At 60.1% G+C, this 25,829-nt stretch overlaps 1 protein-coding gene across 9 annotated transcripts in view; it reads right to left on the bottom strand.

Annotated features, from left to right (window-relative positions):
- TBC1D2B (TBC1 domain family member 2B) overlaps positions 1-23,236 on the bottom strand; it is a 65,042-nt gene extending 41,806 nt beyond the window's left edge. For 5 of the 9 annotated variants that reach the window (XM_045899269.3, XM_054513264.2, XM_064569763.1 and 2 more), the window contains exons 1-3: positions 22,874-23,236; positions 8,005-8,158; positions 1,335-1,500 (exon numbers count right to left, since the gene is read on the bottom strand). In XM_045899269.3, the coding sequence (XP_045755225.2) occupies positions 1,335-1,500; positions 8,005-8,158; positions 22,874-23,203 (650 nt within the window). In that variant the 5' untranslated portion in view covers positions 23,204-23,236. Of the gene's footprint in view, positions 1-1,334; positions 1,501-8,004; positions 8,159-11,514; positions 13,542-21,211; positions 21,631-21,675; positions 22,413-22,504; positions 22,529-22,873 lie in introns of those variants that run through there. The other 4 variants (XM_064569762.1, XM_045899268.3, XM_064569759.1 and 1 more) reach the window with 4 other exon arrangements.
- Positions 23,237-25,829: the final 2,593 nt, after the last annotated feature.

Genomic DNA, 25,829 nt, shown 5'->3' with positions numbered 1-25,829 from the left:
GCATCTGACTGTTGGTTTCGGCTCAGGTCATGATCTCAGGGTCATGGGATCGAGCCCCATGTGAGACTCACTGCTGGGTGTGGCGTCTGCTTGAGATTCTCCCTCTCCCTCTGCCCCTCCCTGCCGGCCCCCCACCTCCCTCTCTAAAGAAAAATAAAAAATAAAAGAACAAGATACTTCCATGCATGTCAGCCTGTGAATACCTTCAAGATATTAAAAGAAAAAAAAGGACAATGCAATTAAAAAGTGGACAAAGGATCTCAGGAGAGGTCTCTGCAGAGATCTATAAATGGCAATCCGCACATGAAGTCGCTCAGTATTATTAGTCACTAGGGAAATGCAAATCCCGACTACGAGACTCCACTTCACCGGGGGGATGGTGAGGACTGGAAAGACACGGGACCGCAACCTGACCCACGCTGGTGGGGACGCGTGCATCCCCAAAAGGTCACGCCCAGATTTACCGTCTGGCCCGGCAGGGCCACCCCTAGCGCGACCCAAGAGAGACGAAAGCACGCCCCACAGAACCCATACCCAGTGTTCGCAGCAGTGCCATCCTAAGAGCATGGCCGTCGAGGGCAGAACGGACACACACACACTGTGCTCTGCCCACAGAATGGAGACACGAGGGCCTGACCGAGGCTATGGTGCTGGAGGAGCCCGCAAGCAGGAGCCGGGCTCGTCTCCCAGGGGCATTCACCAGAACCACGCCGGACAGGCAAAGCCGCGGAGACAGAAAACGCATCAGCGGTCGCCGAGGGTGGCCAGGAAGCGGGAAGGGGTTGCTAGCGGGTACTAGGGTTCCTGTTCGGGGGATGAGAGTGTCCTAAAATTGGCTGCGGTGATGGCTATTTGGCTGTATGTACTAAAAACCACCGAACCGCACATTGTACGTGGGTGAACGGTATGGTACGTGAATTATATCTCAACCAAGTATTTCTTACACACACACACACACACACACACACACTCAGCTCCGGAGGCCTGGGAAGGGGACTGGCCCCCTGGGAAGATGCTCCGGCTCCGCAGCCTGGGAGCCTTGTGACCTCGGACAAGGACTCTTCCCAGGCCAGTTTCTGTTTCTGCAACATGTCTTCCGTATGACCTAGCTCACAGAGTCAAGCGAGTGGAAACAAACCCCGGGTGTGAGCACGTCTGGCTCAGGACGAAGCGTGCAACAGACCCTCTACACGGGCTAAAGAAATAACCCCGCACCTGAAAGGACCTTGTCAGCGACAGATGCAAGGTGCTTGCAGAATTTCATGCACAAAATTGTAACACGTTATCAGAAAGAACCCATGTTCAGTTTCGTACGTCGCTTTCCAAAGACTCACTTGAGCTCAGTTCCCCACTGTTTGAAAGAGAAATTAATGGAATTTGGGTGCCCAGGGGCCGGCTGGTGAGCTGCTGCCTCTCCTACCAGCTCTCCGGGGGTGGCTTCCACAGCGAGGACGTTCCTGGCTTTCTCTGCAGAAGCATCCGGATGTGAGCAAATGACACCTGAAAGACACGCAAACAAAGGTCAGTCCTCAACGCGTCCATGTGGAACTCTGCATCCTACGCGAGACACGGACCCACGCGCAATCGGCCACAGGACAGGACCCATGGTCGCGTCGGCGTTCTGCGACTGTTTTCACCTAAAGCACCTCCATGTTTGTGAGGCGCTTCAAAGGCCCCAGGGCCGCGAGGGTGATTTTGGAAATCACCCAGGAAACGGGTAATATTACAGGTTCTTTCTTTGCATAAAACTCCCCATAATGAGAACTTCTTTTAACATTTGGAAAAAATGTCCCCAGCGGCAAATACTTCGTACTCTCCACAGTGGTATCCTCTCCCCGAGGGCAGGGGATGTCTGTGGAGGCCAGCCTGCCCTACACGTCCCTTTCACAAAGCGCCCCTACTCTGGCCGCATCGACCCTTACTCTCCCTGTGAAGCAAAATCAGAACGGCCTGCTGAGCATGGACACCGAGGAAAACTCGACTTCTCGTGGGAGAAGCGCCGGATCCGAGCGGCTCAGGACGGTGTCCGTGGAGGGCCCCGAGCGCCAGCAGGGGAACCAACCCCAACCACGGGCTCTTGCAGCGGAGGCGGGGCACCAAGGGACCAGGTAGCGTGGGAGGGGCTCTGAGAACCCGCGGGGAAAGCACACCGCGTGTGACGGGAAGAGGTGAGGGCCGTGTCTGTCGGGGGGAGCTCGGCTGCGGCCCAGAGCGGGGTCCTAAGTGGGAGAAGCAGAAGGGGCGCTGGGAGAGAGAAGATCCGATTCCCGATTCTTGGTTCGAATTACCACCCCATGGTGAGCACGGCGTACGGCCAACCACAAGAACACACATCTAGGAAGGACACGTAAAGTAACAGAAGGTCACGCAGAAGCAGGGAGCCCCTGGAACCCGGAGCCTGGGACCTCAGATGAAGCGGAGGGAGGACCCCACCCACGGCTCCAACCACAGCAGCTCCTCTCCCCTCCTTCAGACTGCAGCTCCCGAGATTTCACTTGGAAAGAGTTCCGATAAACAAAAAACAAGGTCCAACACTGGGAACCAGGTCCAGCCCCCCGGCCCTCGGAAGACAGATCCTGCACGGCAGGTGCCGTGACCATCCCTGCGAGGACGGGCGGCCAAGCTCGGGCTTCTCGAGGGCTGGTCCTCGCAGAGCTCATGGCGAAGCTCCTCAGGCCCGGCCAGGACACGGGGCCCGGGGCTCCTGCCTGCTGCACGCGGGCCAGCCTGTCGAGAGCTTCTGTGGGGCTGGGGACAAGGTGAGTGGTGGCCCCACTGCGGGCGCCGACCATCAACCACTCTTGCGAAGCCCCTCCTGCCCAGAAAACCCCAGGCCCCGTGGCTACCCTGGGCCGGGCTGCAAATCCTTCCTGAGGACGGCAAGGTGCAGGGGCCTCCTGGAGACAGGGAACCAGGGGCCAGGGAGGGTGCTGCCAGAACACACCATCTCCGGAAGTTATTACTCCACGTGAAAAAGCAGCAATGCCTCAGTTTTGCCATTACTGTCATTTTGCCTTGTCTTCGGTTTTTAAATGACTGCGTGACCATTCCTTAATTAGAAGCAGAGCGGCTGGTGTCTCCTCCCATGTCCGCACATTCACATTCAGGAGCCGCCTGGACGGGGACACAAACTAGGTCACAGCAGGGTTTCCCTGCGGTCCTGCCGGGAGCCACGAGAGCCGCCAGCCTCGGTCAGGAGACCGTCTGTGCTCAAGCCTGGTGGCATTCAGATGCTCTCTGCTCCTTTCCAACATTTTCAAACGCCACAACTCCGACACGTCCTGACAGCTGGGCTCCCCGTCCTCTCCTGCTGCCTCGACCCGGCCAGGACGCTGGGCCGTCCAAGAAAGGGGGAAAACCACGGGAGAAGGCCCTTTCCACAGGCGGCACGGAACACGTCTCTGTGGGAGCCGGAGGACAGAGTGAGCTTAACAGGAAAACGTTTCTTTCCCCTTTATCAGAGTGAGTTTTAACCCAGATGGTGAAGGAGCGATCAGAGCTGGATGAGAATCTCCTAAGTGAGGGCAGAGTGCATGCCCAAGCACCAAAAAGGAGGGGCTCTCCAGGCCCCCAGCAGGCCGGCCCACGCATCCTACCTGGCTGTTCCCACCATGGGCATAAGCCTTGTGACCAGCAGCTAGCAGAGAAGAGGGGCTCATACGCACTGGGGAATCGGACCACGGACGAACAAAAGACGGAGCGATGGGGAGCCGGGGCAGGAGGCCCTATACTTCCCCGCAGGGCTCATGGGTCTCCCTTGTGAACTACTTCCCCTGCCACCTCCCTTTGAGAGACCCCGGAGTCAGGTGGGGCCCACAATTGGCAGATGACTTCCCTCTCCTGCCTGTGCCACCCCCCACCTTCTGCAATCTGCCCAGACCCCAGCCTCCGCACCAACACGCACCCAGCTCACCTGCACCCCCTCTGCCCTCAGCATCACCCACCCAGCTCACCCGCACCCCCTCCGACCTCACCAACATGCACCCAGCTCACCTGCACCCCCTCCGCCCGCAGCATCACCCAGCCAGCTCACTTGCACCCCCTCCGCCCTCACCAACACGCACCCAGCTCACCTGCACCCCCTCCGCCCTCAGCATCACGCACCCAGCTCACCTGCACCCCCTCCGCCCTCAGCGTCACGCACCCAGCTCACCTGTACCCCCTCCGCCCTCAGCATCACCCAACCCAGCTCACCCGCACCCCCTCCGCCCTCACCAACACCCACCCAGCTCACCTGCACCCCCTCCGCCCTCAGCATCACCAACCCAGCTCACCCGCACCCCCTCCGCCCTCACCAACACCCACCCAGCTCACCTGCACCCCCTCCGCCCTCAGCATCACCCACCCAGCTCACCCGCACCCCCTCCACCCTCAGCATCACCCACCCAGCTCACCCGCACCCCCTCCGCCCTCAGCATCACCCACCCAGCTCACCCGCACCCCCTCCGCCCTCACCAACACCCACCCAGCTCACCTGCACCCCCTCCGCCCTCAGCATCACCCACCCAGCTCACCTGCACCCCTTCTGCCCTCACCAACACCCACCCAGCTCACCTGCACCCCCTCCGCCCTCACCAACACCCACCCAGCTCACCCGCACCCCCTCCGCCCTCAGCATCACCCACCCAGCTCACCTGCACCCCCTCCGCCCTCACCAACACCCACCCAGCTCACCCGCACCCCCTCCGCCCTCAGCATCACCCACCCAGCTCACCTGCACCCCCTCCGCCCTCAGCATCACCAACCCAGCTCACCCGCACCCCCTCCGCCCTCACCAACACCCACCCAGCTCACCTGCACCCCCCCCTCCGCCCACAGCCGGGTTCCAAGGAGGCCCCTCCCACTTACAACTAGAAGCCATCCTCACACACTTGCCCGGCCTGATATGAGGCCACAAGGAGCCTCAAAGAACATCCTGTTCACACATGGGAGAACGGTGTGTACCCAAGTCCCGTAAGCTCTCCCCACTGGGACCGGCTGCCCCTTGGGCACCACGCGCGAGTCACCGTGACGTACACTTCCGAACAACACGTAGCATTTGCAGTACTTTACAAATGGGGTCACAGAGAGAAGCACAGCCTCTCTGATCAGCTTACCAGGTGACAGGTGAAACGAGTCCGTGAAGCCGTCACAGTCTGCCAGGCTGGGTCTGCATCCGGCCCCATGTGGGCCTTCCCTCTGCCAGCTGCAGTCCCTGCACAGACCGTGGGGCCGAAAGGAGCAGCCGCCGCCCCGCCTGCCCGCCCACCCGAGAAGGAAGTGTGTGGTCTCCCCTCAAACCGTCCTGCCATTTTCTGCAGGAAGCACCTGCCGTGCTCTGATGGGTACTTGGGCACTCAAGACCCCTGTGACCGTGAGTGCTTCCATGGCCCCCGACTCGCAGGAAGTCTCAAAGACAAGGTGTTGTCATCCCCAGCTGGTTGCTTATCAGCCTACATGGGAAGTGAGCTCAGCAAAACGAACTGCATGCAGCTCCTGGAGCGGGGCCGTCAGCCTCCTGTGCTTGCTTCCTGTGCTCTGGCTGCCTCGTGCCCTGCAGCTGGGAAGGGCTCTGAACCCTGCACTTCGTCTTCGCCAAGTATTCCTTTGTGTGGAAACTAAGTCTTTACCATGCAGGCGCGGGGACGTGCGGGGTCCGTGTGCGTCCGGCACAGCGCTCCCGTGGGGGCCGGGCTGCGGGGTGCAGACAGGCGGAGCAGATAGACACAGCCAAGCCATTCCTCCTGTGCAGCCTGACGAATGTCCCGGGAGCTTGGGGCTTGGGGACGGCCACGGCACCCCCCGCGAAGGAGGCACAGACCGAGGGCTCCGGGGAGAGCCGCCTCCTTTCCGACCCCCGTGGCACCGACAGCAGCGGACTGGGAAAGCTGACCCACTACGGACCGCGAACAGCGCCTCACGAGACAGACACATCCCTGTGAGTCAGGTTCCCCACCGACTGCAGCTGAATGTAATCCTCACCAACTCAGAATTTCAACGTACTTTTACACGTAATGCAGTTGCCCATCTGCCCCTCATGACAGGACTGCGAGGGGTGGACAGGTGGTTCGCGTTCCAGCCCCCTGCCGGGCCTCCCCTCCCTCCCACCTGACCCACCTCCAAATCCTCCAGCCCTTCCACCTCGCCCCTGCCCCACCGCCCACCTCCTTCCACCGCCCCCCCTGCCAGAGCTGTGGCCACCACGGCTTCCAGCCCCATCCCAGCCCCATCCCGCTGACCGGTGCCTTCCCCAGCACTCAGCACGTCCCAGCCGTCGCTCACCCTGCTCTCCCTTGTCTGGTGATGCACCCCCAGGTCTGGCCCCTGACCATCCATCCAGCTTCCTCTCTGGCCTCTCGCTCCCGCTGGACCTCCTTCTGCACCCCGAGGCTGGCCGGGCTCACGCTGCGCCGCGCTCCTCAGACCGCCTCTCAAAGCTGCCTGCACCGGCCTGGGCCCCTCACCCGCTCCTCGAGAGCATGGACTGTGACTTCTCAGTCCTTAGATCCCACCGCCCAGACCACAGACTGGAGCAGGGCACGCTCTCCATCCCGCTGATGAGCAGACCGCAGCTCAGACAGACAGACGTGCCGGGGCAGTGGAGCAGGGCTCGGCAGACTTGCTGGCGGCCCAGGTGGTAGTATGTACTTTCAGCTCGGGGCCCCAGGGCCGCTTCGGCCGACGGAGCTTCCTCCCAGGACGCACAACCACCTGCCCACCAGACTGTCCATTCCCGCGATGTCAGGGCCGCGGGTGCTGGCGCGACAGCGTGGACGAAAATGAGAATGCCCCGAAGAAGGGGCAACGAGGTCAGAAGACAAGGAAAGCTTTCTTTTTAATACAAATCTGAGTTACAAACACCCTTCGGTCTAGCGCCCTGGGTCTGTCAGACGTACTCCGTCCTCAGAATAAAGGAACCAGGGCGTCACGCTGGCTTGGTCGCTAGAGTGTGCACCCCTCCATCTCGAGGCTGAGCCCCACGTTGGGCATGGAGATTATAAACCACTAAACTTTAAGACTAAAGGAACGGACAGACGGTATGAGCCCCACCTGAGGCACCAGCAGGGTCACGGAGCTGCTTCTGGTCAAAACCCCTAGGAGAGCGGCTTTCAAACACCCAGAGGAACTGTGCACGGAACACAGAGGTGCCCCCTCGGCTCTTGGTGCCCTCAGGGTGTGGGCGCCCCTGAGAACGACGTGAGGACCTCACGGGAGTGCGTGTGGACAGGTGTGACCATGTCACTGACCGCGGGGTCTGGCCGCAGACCCTGCTGTGGCTGTCGAGCACACGGTGGGCAGGGCAGCAGGGGCCTGCAGGGTGGGGCTCTGTGGGCATCTGCTTCTGGAGCAAGGCAGCTGTGGCTTGCAGGGAACTTGACGGAGCCTGTGCTCTGAGGAGCAGAAGGTCCCGCGGGCGTCAGGAAGTGCAGACCTCACCTCTTTGTAGGCGAGAGAACCAGCCGTCACTGGCTGACCCTGGCGTGTGCACCTGTCACGCCTGGCTTCAGGCCTCCGTGGCCTGCCCTCTCCCATGAGGAAGGCAGGAGCCCCGGCACGGACGGTCAGCAAGCAAGTGCTGCTCAACACAACCCGTCACGAGGACGCCGTGGCGTTTCACTGTCTCGATATTCAAACAAAAAGCCCCATTATCTCTACACTGAGACTGTCTGGGAATTAGCAAGAGTTGTTGAAATGCCACAAAAACCTAGAATAAAATGGAATCGTTAAAGTCTCCTTGGGGAGATGTCAGGAGCACGGCTTTGAGAACAAAGCGTGTACAAACGTCTGTGAACGCATCGGCGGGGGAGGCGGGTGCGTCACCTTAAGGGGGGCACAGGCAGGCAACATAGGGGTCGTCATCAGGCTTGAATACGACTCCGTACATGGAAGCCCCCGGAAAGTAGGGAACGCCACCGTTGGAAAGGGATCATCGCTACTTTGGTTCGGAACGTCCATCCAGCTGACCTGCCGTGGCAAACAGCTGTGCACGAGGATCGGACGCGGGTCCCCCCACCTGTGACTTACCTGAGTTATCTTTGGCTACGAGACCCTTAGAGCAATCCCCTGGGGTCGGGGAGGCCCTGCTGTCCCACTTCACCATGTCCAGACTGCTGCAGTACTCCCACCGCCTCTGCTGGAGCTCCTGCAGCCAGTAGGTCATGAGCTGACGATTAGGGGCCTGCAAAGACGGAAGCAGAGAGCGCGTTACGGCCACACGCGGGGCGGGCGGAAGCACCCTGCCCTGTGGACGGCGCTGGTAGGAAGCACAGGTCAAAGACTTCACCATCGGGACGGGCAGCCGCTGCTCATGCAAGTGGGCGGAGCAAATAGCAAGGACAGCGGGACTTCAGCCCCAGTGAGAAATCCTCCTGCCTGTGGGACCTGGAATTCCAGGACCACAGAACACCGTCCGCAGACGGTTTCAGGACGGCTGATGTTCTCGCTGACCCTGCACGTGGCGCACGCACAACGCCCGTCTAGAGAGCTCACGCCTCGCTCAGTCTGGGGTGGCGTCCCGGCCGCGCTGCATCAAATAACCGTATTTCCACCTGTTAGCCTCTGGGAGGGCACCAACAGACACGGCAGGCTGGAAACCAGAGAGCGCGTTGGATGGGTAAAACTTTTTAAAACTGACAACACCAAGTGCCGGGAAGGGTGCTGGGCAGTGGGCCCTGTTGAGAACCTCTCCCACTGCCCCCGCATGGCGGGCACCGCGACAGATCTGCTTGAACGGGAATCCTCGGTTTAAAGCGGGAAATCTGGCCGGGGAACAGTTAGCAACCTCGTGATCCTCTCTCACTAAATTCCCCAGGCAAAAACAAACATTAAAGTCACATGCTTTCAATGTCTGACCTATTATTCATGTTACAGAAATCTGGTCAATACAGCAGGGAAAACCGCCTCGAGGCAATGATTAACTGGGGTTCCTTCCCTTTTTAAAAATCCAGAAAGCGCTGAAAGCTTGTCGATGTCGATCCCGAGCAGCTAGTGAAAGGCTCCGGGGCTCGCGCTGTCCGAGCCGAGACCCCTGGACAGACACACAGGGACTGCAAGGCAGGGCGGCACCCACCGCGCCAGGCAGCCCATCAGTGGACGTCCAGCCAGCCTCCATGTGTTCCCTCGGCAGCTCTGCACGGAGGGGGGGTGGAGCTGAGAGCCAACCTCGCCCCAACCTGATTAGATCACAATCACTAACGAGGCTCTCGGTCGCCCCGGGTTCAGTCTGGGTTCAACACGGAAAGTTCCTCCAGATCTGCCCAGCACAGCCTCCACTGGACACACGAGGCCACAGAGCACGGGAAATGCGGCAGGCGCCACACGACGGAATACTCTGGATGCATCGCATTATCTCACCTATACTTGAAAACTTAAAGCACGGGGGCGCCTGGGTGGCTCAGTCGTTAAGCATCTGCCTTCGGCTCAGGTCATGATCTCAGGGTCCTGGGATCGAGCCCCACATCGGGCTCTCTGCTCAATGGGGAACCTGCTTCTCCCTCTGGCCTGCTGCTCCCCCTGCTTGTGCTCGTGCGTTCTCTCTGACAAATAAAATCTTAAAAAAAAGAAAGCTTAAAGCAGGTATATCATGGTTCATACTGTGTGTGTCTCAACTGTCCTACTCTAGACTGTGATGATAAATGCAGTCCATTTTGGGAGCCAAGGTTGGTGGGAAGGCCACCGGGTGGGAAGCGGCCTTGGGGATCGAAGCGGAGGCCAAGGGCATCAGGTTCCTGGGGTGTGGGGCAGCCTCCACTTCTCCCCTCCCACAGGGCTGTAGGACTCAAGGTGACTTCTCCGTTCTTTAACCGTGGAGATGCCAACGCTCTTTAGGGACCAACGACGAGTCCAGCTAGTCTGGCTGATGGCTCACAGTTTCAATACCCCCTCTGCCCTTCTCCAACGGGGCAAGTAGGACCCTCAAGCAATCTGACATCACGGAACACCTCCATGAGCCCATCACCAGGAGTGCCCTCCACTGAGCCCCAGCCCAGCTGAAGCCTACCGCCACCACACCGTATCTGCCCGGCACCTGCCGGCCAGATGGATGGGCAGCAGGACTGGGAGACAAGATCTGCCCCCTACCCCCAATTTACAATGCTCTAATCCCAAATTCTGGAGAGCCAGATGGGCACTCCAATCATGCTGGAAGGGGCAGAGCCAAGGCTCAGCTCAGCAGGTGCCTGTGGGAGGTAAGTGTCCAGCAAGAGGCCAGGTGCCAGTATCTGCCGTCTGAGGGCCATATCCTAGGTCTCCCTGAACACTGTCTCCCCAACTCCTATACATCCTTCAAAGCCCAATGCAAATGTTACCTCCAGAGGAGGTTTCCCTGACCGGAGCCTGCATGTTCTCTCTATCCTCTGAACAGGATGACACTGCGTACCCCAGGTCAGTTTCCCACGGAGGGAGGCACACGCCTCATGTGCCCCTCATTAGCCTGAGTTCCCTGAAGGCAGACGTCAGACCTGCTGCTCTCAACGCTGTCCAAGGTGCCTGACGGTTCAGATATCCGACTCTCCCCTCGTGCCTAGCTGCTCCCACTGCCCCAAGACTGCTAATCCCAGTCCCAACACGAGCCACACAGAACATCTCAGAAAGCTATTCTGGTTGTCCCTACCCAGCCATCCGAGCTGCAGACCAGGGGACAGACTCGCACTGGGCGGGCATGGTCCTGATCTGAGACACCTGCTGCATTTAGGTGCCATGTCAGGTCAGGTCAGAGAATGAAAACCAGGCCACCCACATCCAGCCGGACGTGGACTTGAGTCCTCAGTGGCTGAGAAGAACCACACGGTGCCCCAGCTGCTCCCACAGACTCGGTCCCCAGACCTCCACCGGCCCCAAACCCAGAAGCCCACACTTGGGGGAAGGGCTCCAGCCCCTGCCCTTCCCCTGGACATTCCCCCAAGCCTGACTCTCTCCCCGGGGCGCAGAGAAGTCCTGTAATAAGGTCATCTGATCACAAGTGAGTTCATTCAGGGCCCACTCCCAGCAGGTGGGCGTGTTCCTGGGGGAGGGACTGGTGCAGCGACCCAGCAGCATCACGGGAGTCAGGCGCTGTCCCCTACCCACATTCCCACCACGCGACCCCCTGGGCCAAGCTCTGCACCCTGGGGTCTCCAGCCCTGTGGGAAGGAACCTCCACCCACGGAACCTCAGCACACGGAAGAAGCCGCACTACGCTCATCCCCTTCGACCCAACGTCATTCCTGGGCATCTATCTGAAGTAATCCAAAAGAAGGAAAAGGGAAAAATGCCACGTACACAAAAATGTTTGTTCGTTCACTCGGCAAATATTTACCAAGCGCCTAACTTAGGCCAAGTGCCCCCGTCCACACCGGGGACACAGAACTGGGTGAGACCGGGTAGATTCTTGCCTCAGCCACACCCAGTAAGCAAACGGTTTCCTTTCCAACAGCAATAAACAGCTAGAAACACATTCCTAATTACAACCAAAATACAAAATGCCTGGCCTAAGAAACCCTTGTACATTACGGAAACTTTCCAAAAATCCAGTCAACATTCTAAAGGAAAACTCACCTAAACTTTAACGTTCAAGAGTTCTGGACAAAACAAAGGAGGCGTGGGGCTCTGCCCTTCCGAGCAGGGAGGCCGTGAGGAAGGCGCGACCGGCCCGGTGTGCGTGCGGGGAGTCCGGAGCTGAGCCCAGTCAAATGCAGCATCCGAAACGAGATCAGAAGAAGTAGTCATTATTAAACAATGGCCTTAGGACAACTGGTTAGAAATTTGCATTAAAATGAATTCAAATTTGATTCCAGATTTGAATGTGCATAAAGGTCATTTAAAGCGCCCAAAGAAAATGCCTACGTAATTAAGTTTTTGTCTCTTCTGCATCCCACGAGAGCCGTGTAGGTTTCCGCGCTTTTCAAAGGTGCACAAGCGGGTCTGACTCTGGACTTTAAACCCGCCGTGCGGCAGACGCAATCCACACAGAAGCTTCCAGCAGAGATATGTATGAGCTCCAGGGCCGCGTGCACCTGGCAAGGCCAAGCGCTCCTCCGAGGCTGAGCCCCAGACTGAAGGCCAGACAGACTGACCCTCGAGGGCTGTTTCCCGCACGCGGCCCCCCGGAAGCCGGCTCCGGGCAGGAGGTGTGGGTTTCACGGGGCTGATTATTCTCCCCAGAAACAAAGGGGAAGTTGCCACTGCAACAGTCCTATTCTCTTGGAACGGAAAGACCTTTCTAATCCCAAAAAGCAAGGCAGTAGAGAAAATGTCTGTCTGTCCCAAAACTCCACCACACCACCCAGAATTAAACGACAAATGACAAACGGAGACAGAGAGCAAACAACCTGCAGGGGCGGAGGTGCACGCAGCCCGTACTCGTCCGAGGATCCCTGCCCGCCTGGGAGCTTCCGCTCACCTTCGTTAACAAATGCCACAGCATATTGGAGACTTTTATTTCAAACAAGAGTAACAACCCACGTTTGCTGTGCAAACTCTGCAAAAGGCAGAAAGAAGAGAAACTGACCGCAACCCGTCACCAGACATGACGTCATGCACACTTCGCTGGGAGTCCTTCCAAACATTCTCCCGTCCCCAGACACCCATCCCGCTTTCCTTCACACAACCGAGCACAACACACCGGCTGTGACGCGTCCACACGCTTGCAACAGTGCCAGGCACCAGCGGGATGCCATCATCACGGCGGCAGCGGACTGAACGCGGGCACGCGCCGTCGCCGGAAGTGCACGACCGCCCAGACCGCGGTCCCTGCCTGCCCCTGGGGTAGGCACCAGGGCTGGGAGCCAGACGTCTGGGCTCACGCCCCGGGCGCCGTGCGCGGGGGTCCGATGCCCCCAGGAGGGCGTGAGTGACAACAGCAACGGACCTGCAGCCGCGGCTCCGAGGGTCAAGTCAGCTCACCAGGGCGCGTCCCCCGGGTGCGGCGATCACGTCTCCACCATCACCGGCGACCTCAGGGCCGGAGTGGCTCCGTGGAGATTCAGACCGGGTCTGGGTTGCTTGCTGTCACACGGAGGAGGAGGGAGGGGCGCACGCCCGTCCTCCCGGCATCCCCGCAGGACTCAAGCTCCGCACGGTTTTTGTTGAGCGCCGGGAGGCTGACCGTGAGCCCCTGTGGGCGTGTGGGGTCCTCGGCGAGGACCGTTGGCCTCCCCGCCAGGGCCAGCGGCCCTCGGGACACACTGCGGGGTGGGCACCACTGCACCAGGTCAGAGAGCACCGCCGTGGTCCACAGGGCCCCACGATCCCGCGCTGAAGACATTTCTCACAGACAGACTGCAGGGAAGCCGCGCTCCAGCCCGCAGGAGTCGCCAGCCATCAAGGCGAGGACCCCGCCAGTCTCTCCACTCGCGCTCCCTGGGGTTCTCCCGGCACATCCACCTTGTGCCCCCCAGCAGCGAGCTGACGGGCCTGCCGTCCTCGGCGTCCCCCTCCAGACGCAGCGGAGCCACGCGCGGCCCATGCTTCCAGGCTCCCTGATGGCGTCCGCGGGCCGTGCGACCCGCATGCTAACCGGGCCCACGCCGCACCAGCAACCGCCTGCAAACTCCTCCTCGCTGCCCAATCCAAACACCCCCAACCCGATCCGATCCTGCCGTGTGAGGGCAGCACTCCAGTCGTCCAGGCTCTGGGCTCCTCCCCATAGGCCCGCCCCCCCCCCCCCCATCTACGAAGAACAGCATGACCACGTTCACAGCAGGGTTACAGAAAGGAGGGTGCACGCGGGGCGGGCTCCGTGTGCACCTCACTCGGCGCGCTGCTTAACAGGACACGATGGCTGCTCATGGGGACGGAATTTTGTTTCTTAAATCTGAAGGAGGACATCTGGATTCCCAAGACTGCGCATCTAAGCAATAAAAGCACAAGAATATCGTAAGCAGCCTGAGGATATAACACTCTGATGAAAAACAGACCACAAGCCAGATCTGATAAATAACTTTAGGTTCCAAATTTTCTTTTGAATGTTTCAAAATCACGAGCCTGGAAAGAATCTCATGAGGTCTGGCCCCGAACCAACGAAACAGACGGGAAGTCCTGTGTCCGAGCCAGCGGCAGATGCCGGGAAGGGAACCCAGGCAGGACCTCCAGGCCCGGCAGAGTGGGGAGCATCCGCACGGCACTCCGTTCCTCTGGTGGGTGCCACGAGAGCTCTGACCTCTTCTCTTTTCAAACTATCTTAAAATCGGCATTTTATATACTCTATCAAAATAGTTACACAATTGCAATCTCAATCCTTTCCGAAGGCTGAGCAAGAACCCAGACCCCAGGGGAGGTGCCCCACCTGCCACCCACGTGGGAGGCGGAAGTCAGTGGGGGGGCTCCCGTTTATCACCCAAGCACCCTCTTTTTTTTTTTTAAGATTTTATTTATTTATTTGACAGAGAGAGAGCACAAGTAGGCAGAGAGGCAGGCAGAGGGAGAGGGAGAAGCAGACTCTCCACCGAGCAGGGAGCCCGACGTGGGGCTCGATCCCAGGACCCTGGGATCATGACCTGAGCCGAAGGCAGCCGCTTAACGACTGAGCCACCCAGGCACCCCAAAGCACCCTCTTTTTAAAAGCAAATACGCTGACACAGACGCATCCGTCCTGACACCCTCCCAGCATTAACGGATGTCACAGAGACCAGCAAGCAAAGGTGAGGACGGGGAGGAGGGGATCCTGACACAGAACAAGCTGAAGCACGTTCGCAGGAAAGGGGCCCCAAAGACAAGGGCTGTGGGGGGCTGGGCCAGGTGACAGACTCGGGTGACTCTGGCTCTCCTCTCCCTGCAGGAAGTGCGGGAGCCCGGCGACACAACGGGGCACGTGGCCCCCGCAGACCCCGGGCTGCATTCCCGTGGCTCCCTATCAGCCCTGCTGTTGCACAGTTGGGGAGAGCCAGGGCCCTGTGAGCTCGGGGGAGTTAAAAGCTGCAGCAGCCGCGGGACGGTCCACACCCCAGCCCCCCGCCCTGACGGTTCCCACACACCACGCGACGCTGTCCTGCTCCCACGTGACGCGTTTTACTCAGACGCAGGACACAGGAAGGACTTCGTATGAAGGTTTAGGAACTGGGGTCCCAGACTCCATGAGCCAGAGACCCGGGGGCAGGGGAGTGTGGCCGCAGAGATCCGCTGCCCTTCAAGCGAGTCTGCGGGGTGCCTGGGGGGCACCTGGTCTCCAACCGTCTCTCGGGCCGAGCTGGCGTCTCAGGAACAGGTCGGGTGGCTCCTCGGCATCATTCTGTAATTCACCCTTGGCTGGGTGAAATCTGGGGGCCCTCCAAGTCCTGACCAGCTACGCGGGGGTGGCCATGACGACGCTCTCCCAGAAATACCCCCAGGATGCCCACCAACGCCCCTGGAGGGGCACCAGCACGCGGTGCTGCCCAGGACCGAGCAGCCGGCGCGGGAGACACAAACCTCAGGGCCTCAGGGGATCGGGGAGAGGGTGACAAGCCCCAAACCAGTGCTGTAGAAACTCAGAATGCAAAGCAGATACACACACAGAAACCACAGAGCGTTGGCCCACGGACACGGGGCTCACGCCCCCTGGCCTCCACCCACACACGGCCAAGCTACTTCCAGTCCACACAGAAGGCCGTCCCCAACAGGCCCTCTGTGCTCGCCGCGGAGGGAGCGGTCGCTCACGGCCGCAGGCATGCACACCTGCGGCCAGAGGGTCGGGCTGGTAAGCGTGCCTTTCCCTGGGGCACACCCCGCCTACCGACTGCATCAGGGCGGCTGGGGCGAGCCCGCCGGGTGCGTTCTCCACAGGCTTTTCTCCTACAGCTGAGAACCACGGCTCTGAACAGCACGCTTCCTCCGAACGGCAGCCAGCTCGAGCGCTCTGTCAGCACGTCGCCCGGGACAGGAAGTGTGTGGGCGCAGCGTGAACCCGGACACCGGGCGAGCGGGCACAGCTCACGGGACACCCCAGCTGCCGGGGGCCTGTCCCCCTCTGGCACACGCCGCCCGAGAGAAGGCTCCCGACAGGATGCGTGCTTCCCACTAAACCAACCCCTCCTGGAAGCAGACCGTCTACACCGCTCACGTCCAATCCCCACGCGACTCGCCATCTTGAAGCTACACTGCAGCAGAAAACGGGCAAATGCCCAGTTTAGGTGCCTGTCCACCACTGACCCAGCATGAGCCGAACTGCCTGCCCACGGCCTAGAGCGGGAACACAAAGCAAACATCACCGAGCTGCTGGGTGAACAGGACACACGGTTCGCGTATCCGCCACCACCCCACTGAAGGCCTGTTCCCTCGTGCTGGCGCCCCGGGTCACGGCCCCTTCAGTTCCGACTCGGGGGCAGTGACCCCTGGAGCAAAAGCGCGTAAGGACTCCCTCCAAGTCACCGAGCCGCTTAACGACAACGCCCCAGTCACAGCCCGGAACAGGCTGGGCAAGCTCCCCAAGGCCAGAGGCAATGGCTGATTCCCGCCGGGTGCCCGCCAGGGCCTCACGCCACAGAACTGGCCAGGCGAAGGGCTGACTGGTCACACCACGCCCAGGACTGTCAGGCCAGCCTGTCCACCAGCAGTCTTCCCTGGACATCACAGAGCTGCAGGGGAAACAAAATAATCCCTCTAATCCAAGATCGACATCTCCGATGGCAGGGCCTGCCCGCACCGTCCACTGCCAGGCCTGCCACCCAACACTCAGACAGGTTCTCGTCCGAGGGGCACACTGCACGAGAACGCGCTCCTTCCCGGAGGCTGGCCCCGGGGAACAGTCCCAAGGACGCAGCTTGGGATCCCTCCCCACCAGGGTCCAGTTTCCCCACGCTGTCAACCTGAGAAAGGTCAGCGAATGAAGACACGGACTCCCGTCTGACCGGGGACATGTCCGTGGGCGCACGAGGCTCTCAGTCTTTGAGCAGCTACAGTTCCATCCAAACCTGACTGCACCATGCAGGCCTCTCCAATTCTGCAAGGATCACACCGACCACAGCCTTCTGGCCCCGGGCCACATCCAAATCAGTCCTTTACATGCAGGCCTCCCTCCTTCATCACTGTGGAAAGATGCCACACCTCCCCCAGGGTCAGGACGCGGGCGGGCCTCAGATATTCACACCCCACACTGACGGCAACAGACAAATACGATTTCCTGCAAAGGTTCTCCAGAGCCATCAGGTGCTGATGTATTTTTAAAGTCTTTGTACTGCAGTTTCTTAAGCGAATGGGAAAATTACTGCTGTATCTGCGGAAAAAGCGTAATGCTTACACGGCGGCAGGTGCTAATGGATAAACAGACACTGGGAACCTCCTCTGTGCAACAGGAGCGTTCGGTCAGCCGGCCAGGGTGCCCCGAGTGCAGACTACCTGCCTGACCTTCCCCTACGCGCCGGGGATGCAGTGCTGAGCTGCAGACCATCTCTGTCCTCGGGCTGCGTGTGCCCTAGCTGGACACAGCACCAGCTGCTCACATACCCGGACAGGACTGGACCCACTTCAGGGGGCAACCTGTGTACGTGGGGTTTCCTGAGTGGCCTGGTGGGCCACTGCTTATGGGGCAAGTGTGGGATCCGCGGGCTCCCCAGGGAGCATCTCCGCCGCGTCGGAGGGTGCACAGCAGGTGGCTGGTTAGGAGCCCCACGGCTCCCTAATTCCCAAACCCACTCTGTGCTCCCTCTGGGACAGCAAGCAAGCCCAGCTGAGGCCCACACCCAACAGGAAGTAGGCCAACACCACCCACTCCAGTGTCATTCAGACCCGACGGCATCAATCTCTAAGAGAAATGACAGTTCCTAGTCTAAACCCCTCCCCCAGAGAGTCATTTCTAGAATAACGGGATCTTTTCTGTTCTTGGAAGGAAGGTTATGGTCTGACTTCTGACCACACAGCAAGGCTGCACCCCAGGGGCTGATGGGTAAAGGCATCTAAACAAGGATACCTGTCCAGCCCTCAGGAGCCTCAGGGAGGTGGCAGGTGGTGTTCACACCTCAACCCCAAATGCTCCCCCCATTTCTTTCTTTTTTTTTTTTTTTAAAGATTTTATTTATTCATTTGAGACACAGAGATGCAGAGAGAGAGAGAGAGAGCGTGAGCAGGGAGAGAGGCAGAGGGAGAGGGAGAAGCAGGCTCCCCGCTGAGCCAGGAGCCCGACGTGGGGCTCGATCCCAGGACCCTGGGATCATGACCCGAGCTGAAGGCAGACGCTTAACCATCTGAGCCACCCAGGTGCCCCGGCTCCCCCCATTTCTTAAGAAACGGTTGCCTCCAAAGGGGAAGGAAGTTGGCAATGTGCATTTGAGCAAAGCGGGTGGAAGAGGCAAGCGTTTGGTGAAGGTGGTCATGAGGAATGTTCTGGGATGGGCAGTCCACCCCGCAGGGCAGGCCCCAGCCACACAAGCCCCCCCAGGCGGCCTCCCAGACCCCGCTCCCCCCGAAACTGTGGTGCTAAGAAGCAAGAGGCCACAGTATCTTTACCTTCACGTTTGTTTCCTTTGAAACCTTTCTGCCAGGCTGTCACATACATATGTCAACCCTTCATACACAGGCTGGACAGTCCTCCAGGCCGTTAGATGCGAGTACTGGGCGTGACCCACCCACCCATTTGGAAGAGAGAAAAAAAACCCTCAACCCCCACTGAAAACTCTGCTGATCCCTGCACTCTGGCCCCAAAGGCCTCCCCCTCCAAAGGCTGTGCCCCCTTCTCCCTGGCTGCCCCCTGGAACTCCCAGAGCCCCACACACAGCACTCCCGCCTACGCACCTCTGCTCCCGCCAGGCCCCCTCCCCCTCTCCCCTGTGGCCAACACCAACCCAACCTTCACACCTCTGCAAGTCTCTCCCAGCCCTCCCCTGCAAACTAGATCGGGTCCCCCGTCACACATGCTCACACCTCGTTCCTCCCACGGTGCCCGTTGCCGTGACCGTCCGTCTCCCCACGTTACCGAAAGCCCCGCCAGGCAGGAACTGGCCCATGTCGTTCGGCCTGCACACCCAGTGCCTAAGCGCAGGGTGAGAGGGGCCCCAGGCCCCCCGAAACATGTGAGTCCCTGAACCACAGTCCCGGGCCATATCCAGCCCATCGCCTGTGTATACGCCTACACGCCAGGAATGGTTTTTATGCTTTTAAATGGTTGAAAAAAAAATTGAAAGAACAGTATTTTGTGACATGTGAAAATCACATGAAATTCAAATTTCGTAGTCCATAAGTAAAAATTACAGAAACACTGTTACACTCATTTTATGGCTGTTTCTGGATCATGACAGCAGAGGAGTCAAATGGTGTGGTGGCAAGACCTAAAATATTTCCCATGCGGCCCTGGACTTAAAACACTCACCCACGGCTACAGGGGCGTCCAGCCAGGGGCACGAAACACCAGAGCCCGAAAATCAGGACTGACTGTGCTCTGGGTGGGCCGCACCCTCTCTGCGTAGCTGATGCCTGTCGTATTCAGTGGGCGCTCACAGCATGCCGCAAGGGAGAGCGTCACTGGATACACTGGGGGATCTGGCTCACCCTCCCAGAGGGCCGAAGCCCTCCCCAAACCAGTGCTTACTGGGCGACCACCCTGTGTGCTCTCACTGCACACATACCCACCGGGGCACCTGCTCTGCACGGGCACCGCTCAGGAGATCAGGATGCAAACTTCAGGAGCGGGGTGCAGACCACGCCGTAAGGAGCACCGGGCCAGGCAGCAGGACTGGGCAAGCCACTGGGGTACCGCACGTAGGACACCGCACCTGCTTTAAGGAGTGTCCTAGCTGGGCCGCCCTGACAAACCCCTGAAAAGCGAAGTCTGGACCAAAGATCTAAGTAACACTTTGAGACCCGAGTGGATGCCCTCGGGCAGGACAGCTTAGTGGCGCCAGGAAGGCAGAGTTCCCCGCCTCTCTTCTGCGTGGGACACACGATGACTACCCAGGCTGACAAATGTTTGTCATTAAGCTGCGAGCAGTTTCAACACCAGAGAATGTGCATCCTTCCCAGGAAAGTGGGCTCATGACTGGGTAGTTACATGTGACTCAGAAACCGACCCCTTGTCCATTTGAGCACCAAACGGCCCCAAGAAAGGGGTGGAGGGCGGAGAATTGGTCCTTGACAGGCTGACGCTGCCCCTTGTTCCAGGGCCTGCAGAGGCCCGGCAGAGGCCCGGCAGAGGAGGCTGGTTCCCGCTCATGCTTTACGCCCCCCATCAGTCACACGCTGGCCTCCCTCCAGAACTGTCCCCTGCTCCTCAGAGCCCCGGAAAGCCCGGTGAACAGCACCCTCTCCTCACCCGCCCTGGCACCACGGGCCTCTGCCTGATGGCCGTAGCAGCTTCCAAATGTAAAATGCCCCTGCTGCTTTCTCACGACGTGAAAAGGACAGAAATCAAATGCAGTGAAGGGAAAAGTGCTACACCTTATCTCATCCCAAAGCACTGACGTCCTAACACAATTACACACTCTGCATCTCGGACACTCGCTATTCCCGGAGTGTCGACTCTCAGAGGGGGTCTCAGTCTAGCTTCCCGATCTCCAGCAAATCCCAGCCCCTCTCTGGCCTCTGTTCCCTCGTCTGTAAAACAAGGCGCTGGACCAGATCCCCGAGTTCAGCAACAGAGAAGCTTAGCAAGAAATTCCAATATCAGTTTTCACTAAGACTCAAGCAGTAAAACATTTCGAAAAAGCCCAACGAAACCACAGCTTTGCCAGGGAGGGCTGAAAAGACGCTTTAAAATAAGAAACACATGATAATGCAATAAGCAAATTGCTGATTCTTCTTTTCTAAGTCATCTGTCCAGAGAGATAGTATCTGTAAAATGATATGCAACCAGCTGAAGCCCGAGCAGGGCTTAGTCCTCAGTAGCCTAAGATCCTCCCTGCAAATCAGGGGCTCCCCACTGGCCGAGGATGCTTACAGGCCCTGACGGGTGACAAGGAAGATAAACGGCTGATCCCCACCTTACCACCACGAAAGTTTTACTCCCACAGCTCAAAAGGAATCCCCTACACCAGCCTTCTCAAAGCGTGCCCCTACTCCGGAAGCCCACGTCTCCACCACTCCCTTCTTTTGGGAAGCCTTGCCTGTGTTCCCATTCCCACTGTTTCTGTAAAGCAGACCCTCAGCGACTAGTCAACTTTCCATATTCCTCAGTCAGGAATGCACGTGAAAACTGATTTCCTTTTTTTAAAAATATTCTGGACATAGAACAAGATGGACAGAATGCTCTAAAGCGCCCTGGGGCACCCACCACCCAGTCCAGTGCAAACACACTGAACGCCTGCCTCCTCTTCCTATGCAGCAAGTCCGCCCCGAATCCAGGCCTCATCACCTCCCGCTGCTCTGCACTCACGACACGGCAGACAGCCGCGTGAGCTTCATAACCTTCCATCAACGGTGCTGTCCGTATGCAATCGCTCTGTACCATCTTCTTGCCCCGTTTTATGCGAGCTAACGCTTCAGCTGTCATCTCTTCACGCTCACTGCTGTATAAACATTCCGTTACGCGAATATGCCACACACTTGACCCCAGATGCTACTCGTCATTTCGTACAGCTGCCACGCAGGGCCTACGCTCTGCCAGACGTTCCCACCACATTTCCAGAACGCTCACCACCCCCTAAGGAGGAAGGTGAGCGTCCCACTAGACCAGAGGGGGCTGGGACACACAGGGGGCGCTCGCTGCCCAACACACGTGCGTGGCAGACCCACGTGAGTTCAGGCCACTCGGCTCTGTGGCCACCGTCTTCAGCTGAACCTCCAAGCCCCATGGAGGGACGACCCTCCATTACTCACATTTCTCTCAATGAGAAAACGGACCGAGGGCTCCAAAGTCAGCTGAGAAAACCTGAAACAGGATGCACCATTTTCTTTGTTAACAAATAATTCCACAGGAAATCCATCTGACACAGATTGCCCGCATGCACAGTGAGGACAAGCCCTTTTCTGGCAGAGGTCCCTGTGCGCTCCCTGGAGTCATTCCCAAGTTTATACAAACGGTCTCCAAGTCAGCCGGAGTTGTACTGCAACCCTGCTTGGCTTCCCCTGCAGAAGCAGGCTGTCTGCACCCACTCAGACGGCGCGGAGGGGCCGGAAAGAACCCAGGAATCAGTCTGCCTGAATGGAGGCAGCTGAGCTGACATGGCTCTGAGATGACCTCGGGCAGCAGCCCCAGCTGCTGCGTGCTCTGGAGGCCTGGGAACAGTCCTGGGCTCGCCCGGCCACGGGAAGCAGGCACAGCCCACTCTGCTCTGCACTTGGTCTGGGAGAGCGCTCCGACAGGCCAGCCCAGCCCTGCTGCCCGGGGGCAAAGCCCAGCCTGAGGACTGAGGGTGGGGGCTCAGAGCCCCCAGGCAGGGAGCCAGGCCAGGAGAGAGCTGTGAGCTCCAGCAGGAGGGCCCCGAGGGCCGGGAGAGGAGGGGACCCCCCAGGCCAGGGGAGGGGACCCCCCAGGCCAGGGGAGGACTCCGGCACCAGCACCAGGACTCTCCACCGATCTTCCACGCGGGGTTTCTCTGCCACAGGTGAAGGAAGCCTCGCCCGCGCAAGGCAGAAGCGGCTGAAGGAACCCCCTCCCACGTCTCCCAGCGAAGTGAGGAGCAAGGGAACAGGCTTGGCCACTTACAGGCTGTGCGACCTTCGCTGAGCGCCCCTGCCCCGCCGTGCGCGGCTGCAGGGAATTACGGGGGAGGCCCTGCCCCCTCCGCCCCACCCCGCCAGGGGTCCACGGTCGCCCCCCCGCCCGCCTCGTGACAGAAGCGGCAGCGGAAGCACGGAGGGGTCGTAACCCAGGCAGGTCCAGAAGCCTGCAGGCGTCCACGTCGCGCGCGGGGGGCCCAGGTGAGGGGCGGAGGAGGGGAGCCGGCACCGCGCAGCCCGCAGCCCCTGGCGGGAGGGGGACAAGCCCGGTGCGCCGGCCGAGGCGGGGAGAGGGGGGCCGGCAGGGCGGCGGCGGCGAGGGCCGGGGAGGGGGCGCCAGGCGCGGGCTCCCCACCTTGAGCACCGTGACGGCGCCCGCGCTGTGCACCTGGAAGTGCGCGGGCGGCTCGGCGCCGGCCTCGGCCGCCTCGTCGGGACCCTGGTAGCTGAAGCAGGCGTCCGCGATGTCCAGGTGGCCGAGGGGCAGCGCGTCCTGCGGGCTCTTGAAGTAGTAGAGGTAGCAGCGGCGCGCGTCGAACACGAACCAGCGGCTGCGGTAGCCGCGCAGCGGGCCCTTGCCCGACAGCTTCTGCAGGTAGCCGCACAGCCGCGCCGGCTCCCGCGCCGGACCCGCCGCCGCGCCCTCCCGCTCCTCCTCCTCGGCCCGCGCCCCGGGCCCCGGCATCGCCGCCGCCGCCGCCGCCGCCGCCGCCCCGGCCCTGCGCGCCCCCGCCCGGGCGCCCCCGCGCCGCCCCCGCGCGCGCCGCCCCGCCCCGCCGCTGCGCACGGCCCGCGGGCGCGCAAGGCAGCCTGGGACTTGTAGTCCCGCGGTCACGGCCCGAGCGGGCGGGAGGCTCGCGCTTGGCGCACCTGCAGCCCAAGGCCCGCAGCGCCGTGCGGGGCGCGCTTCCTCGACGGACGCACGGACCCGCCACAGGCGGCGGGCGGCCCGGCAGCGGCCACGACCGTGCGCAACTGGCCGTCGCCCGAAAGAGGAAGCGCGAGGAGGGACGCGACCGAACGGGCGCGACCACGTGGGCCCAAGGCCCGGCTGCTGAGCGAAATACGCCGGAGAAAGACGGAGCCCGCACGACTTCACCTGTGCGTGGAATACGGAAGACAGACGCACCAACGCGGCAGAAACAGGGCCTTCGGTGCGAGGAGAAAGTGGACCTTGGCAGTGGGCAGGTGGGGCGGCGGGAGGTCGGGCCTGCAGGGCCGCGGGGCAGAGGTGCGCGGAGCGGGGGAGCTGGACGTGCCGGGCAGCGACCCTGCCGACCGCTGCGGCGGACACCTGGACCTGATGTCACACCACGTGTCGACTACAGCTGCACGGAAGGAAAGAGGAGAGAAGGTTCTAGCTTTGTTTCTGCAAGGGCCAAATCAAAGCAGGTAGCCCGGTCCTTCCTTCCGCCTGTTCTTACGCAGACTCGTGAAAGCTGGAAAGCTTAGCTTCCTGGGAGGGACAGGGCACCGCAGGAGTCTGCCAACTTCAGACACGCCCAGCCAGCCCGCCACACACGGGCCCCGCCTCAGCTGCCCCTCGGGCACCCCCCACCGTGGCCATCAGCAGTCCCGCGGGTGGCCACGGCGAGGGTGCCCCCACCTTCGTGTCCCGGGTGCTCGTTGAGCACCAAACACACGGTGTGGAGGGTGGGCTCTGGAGCCAGGTGGACGGCATTTGTCTCCGAGCTCTGCCACGCACCACAGCTGTGACCTGGGGCAGGTTATTTGACCTCTCTGAGCCTCAGCCTCCTCATCCGTGGAATGGGGATCATACCACTCATGCCTTCTTCTCGTGAGAGTTCCAGGAGCAGTGTTCGTGAACGTGCTCGGCACGCGGTCCTTACCAGTCCCGTACAGTCAACACAGATGTCCTCCTCAGCCGGCAGCTTCTGAGAGGGGCGATCCAGCAGTGGACCAGCCCCCACACAGGGGAGGCCTGAGAGCGCCTGCAGGAGCGGGGTGGGCCGCCCTCAGGAGAGAGGGAACCAAGGTCGATTTGGGCCTCGCCCTGTGGGTGACAGGGGCAGTGACTAATGGGCTTGCGGGGTGAGGCAGCCAGGGTGGGATGTGACCGGGAAATCCCGTGGAAAGGGGAACAGCTGGGAGCACTGGATTCGTGTAGCCGAAGCTCTGTGCCAGATGCGCACTGGAGGCCAGGGAGGAGCAGGGGACAGCCCACTGTCCTCGGCTCTGTCAGCCAGTTGTTCAGAAGTGGGGGTGGCTGAGGCCTGTGGTCCCAGAGGACAGAACTGAGCCCGGGTCCACCTTGCAGAGACCAAGATCTGCTAAGTGTCAGGAAGGCACAGGGCTGAGCCCCCAGCCTGGGCAGATGGGACTGGACAAAGGACCACTACCGTCCCTGTCCCTCCGTGGCTGGTGTCTGTGCTTCTCGACAGACAAGCTGGGCCCCCAGCCTGACCCTCCTGCACCGGAGCTGGCTCTCTGTCCCCCGCCCCCCCAGGCAGGGGAGGAGGCCGCCTCTGCTGCTGTCCTCCTTGGGCCGGGGCCCCACCCCACATCCTATCCAACACGTTAAAATGCCCCACATTCTATGGTAAACATTGCTCTAAAACTGTTTGAAGGCATTTCTAGAATTATGATCCTGATATTATCTGACTGTGAGGAATTCATTTTAATTTATGTTTGGCTGACAGTTTCTTGGCAATCGTCAGGTCTGTGTGGGCACCCTGGCCGAGTGAGAGAAATCCAGCCTACGCATTGTTTTCAAAGGGATTGACATTTCTTTTTAAAGTTTATTTATTTTTAAGTGACCTGTACGCCCAACGTGGGGCTCGAACTCCTGACCCCAAGGTCAAGAGTCGCACGCTCTACAGACTGAGCCAGCCGGGCGCCCCTAAAAGGAGTGACTTTTTTTTTTTTTTTTAAAGATTTCATTCATTTATTTGAGAGAGAGAGCGAGCACATGAGAGGGGGAGGGTCAGAGGGAGAAGCAGGCTCCCTGCCGAGCAGGGAGCCCGATGCGGGACTCGATCCAGGGACTCCAGGATCATAACCTGAGCCGAAGGCAGTCGCCTAACCAGCTGAGCCACCCAGGCGCCCAGGAGTGACGTTTTTATGATTACTATGACATTGACATAATGTTACACTTGACATCTAATTAAATGCGTATTAATGTAGATTTTGCTTTTTCTCAGGCTTTGGAGCCCGAGTATATCTGTCTTAGGCTACAGACGCCTTGTCGGCCCCTTGAAAGCTGGCAGAGCTGGGCGCTGGGCCCACAGAAGCTAAGGAACGGACCGCCTGGCCAGGCGCAGAATGCGGCCCTCTGAGGAGGCTGCTCAGCT

The sequence above is a fragment of the Mirounga angustirostris genome, unplaced genomic scaffold (assembly GCF_029215605.1).
Source record: "Mirounga angustirostris isolate CCGP_5_RB_7025 unplaced genomic scaffold, mMirAng1.0.hap1 SCAF_9, whole genome shotgun sequence".
Lineage (NCBI taxonomy): Eukaryota > Metazoa > Chordata > Mammalia > Carnivora > Phocidae > Mirounga > Mirounga angustirostris.
Note: the sequence above shows the minus strand (reverse complement) of the source record. Positions and strands in the feature narration are given on the sequence as shown.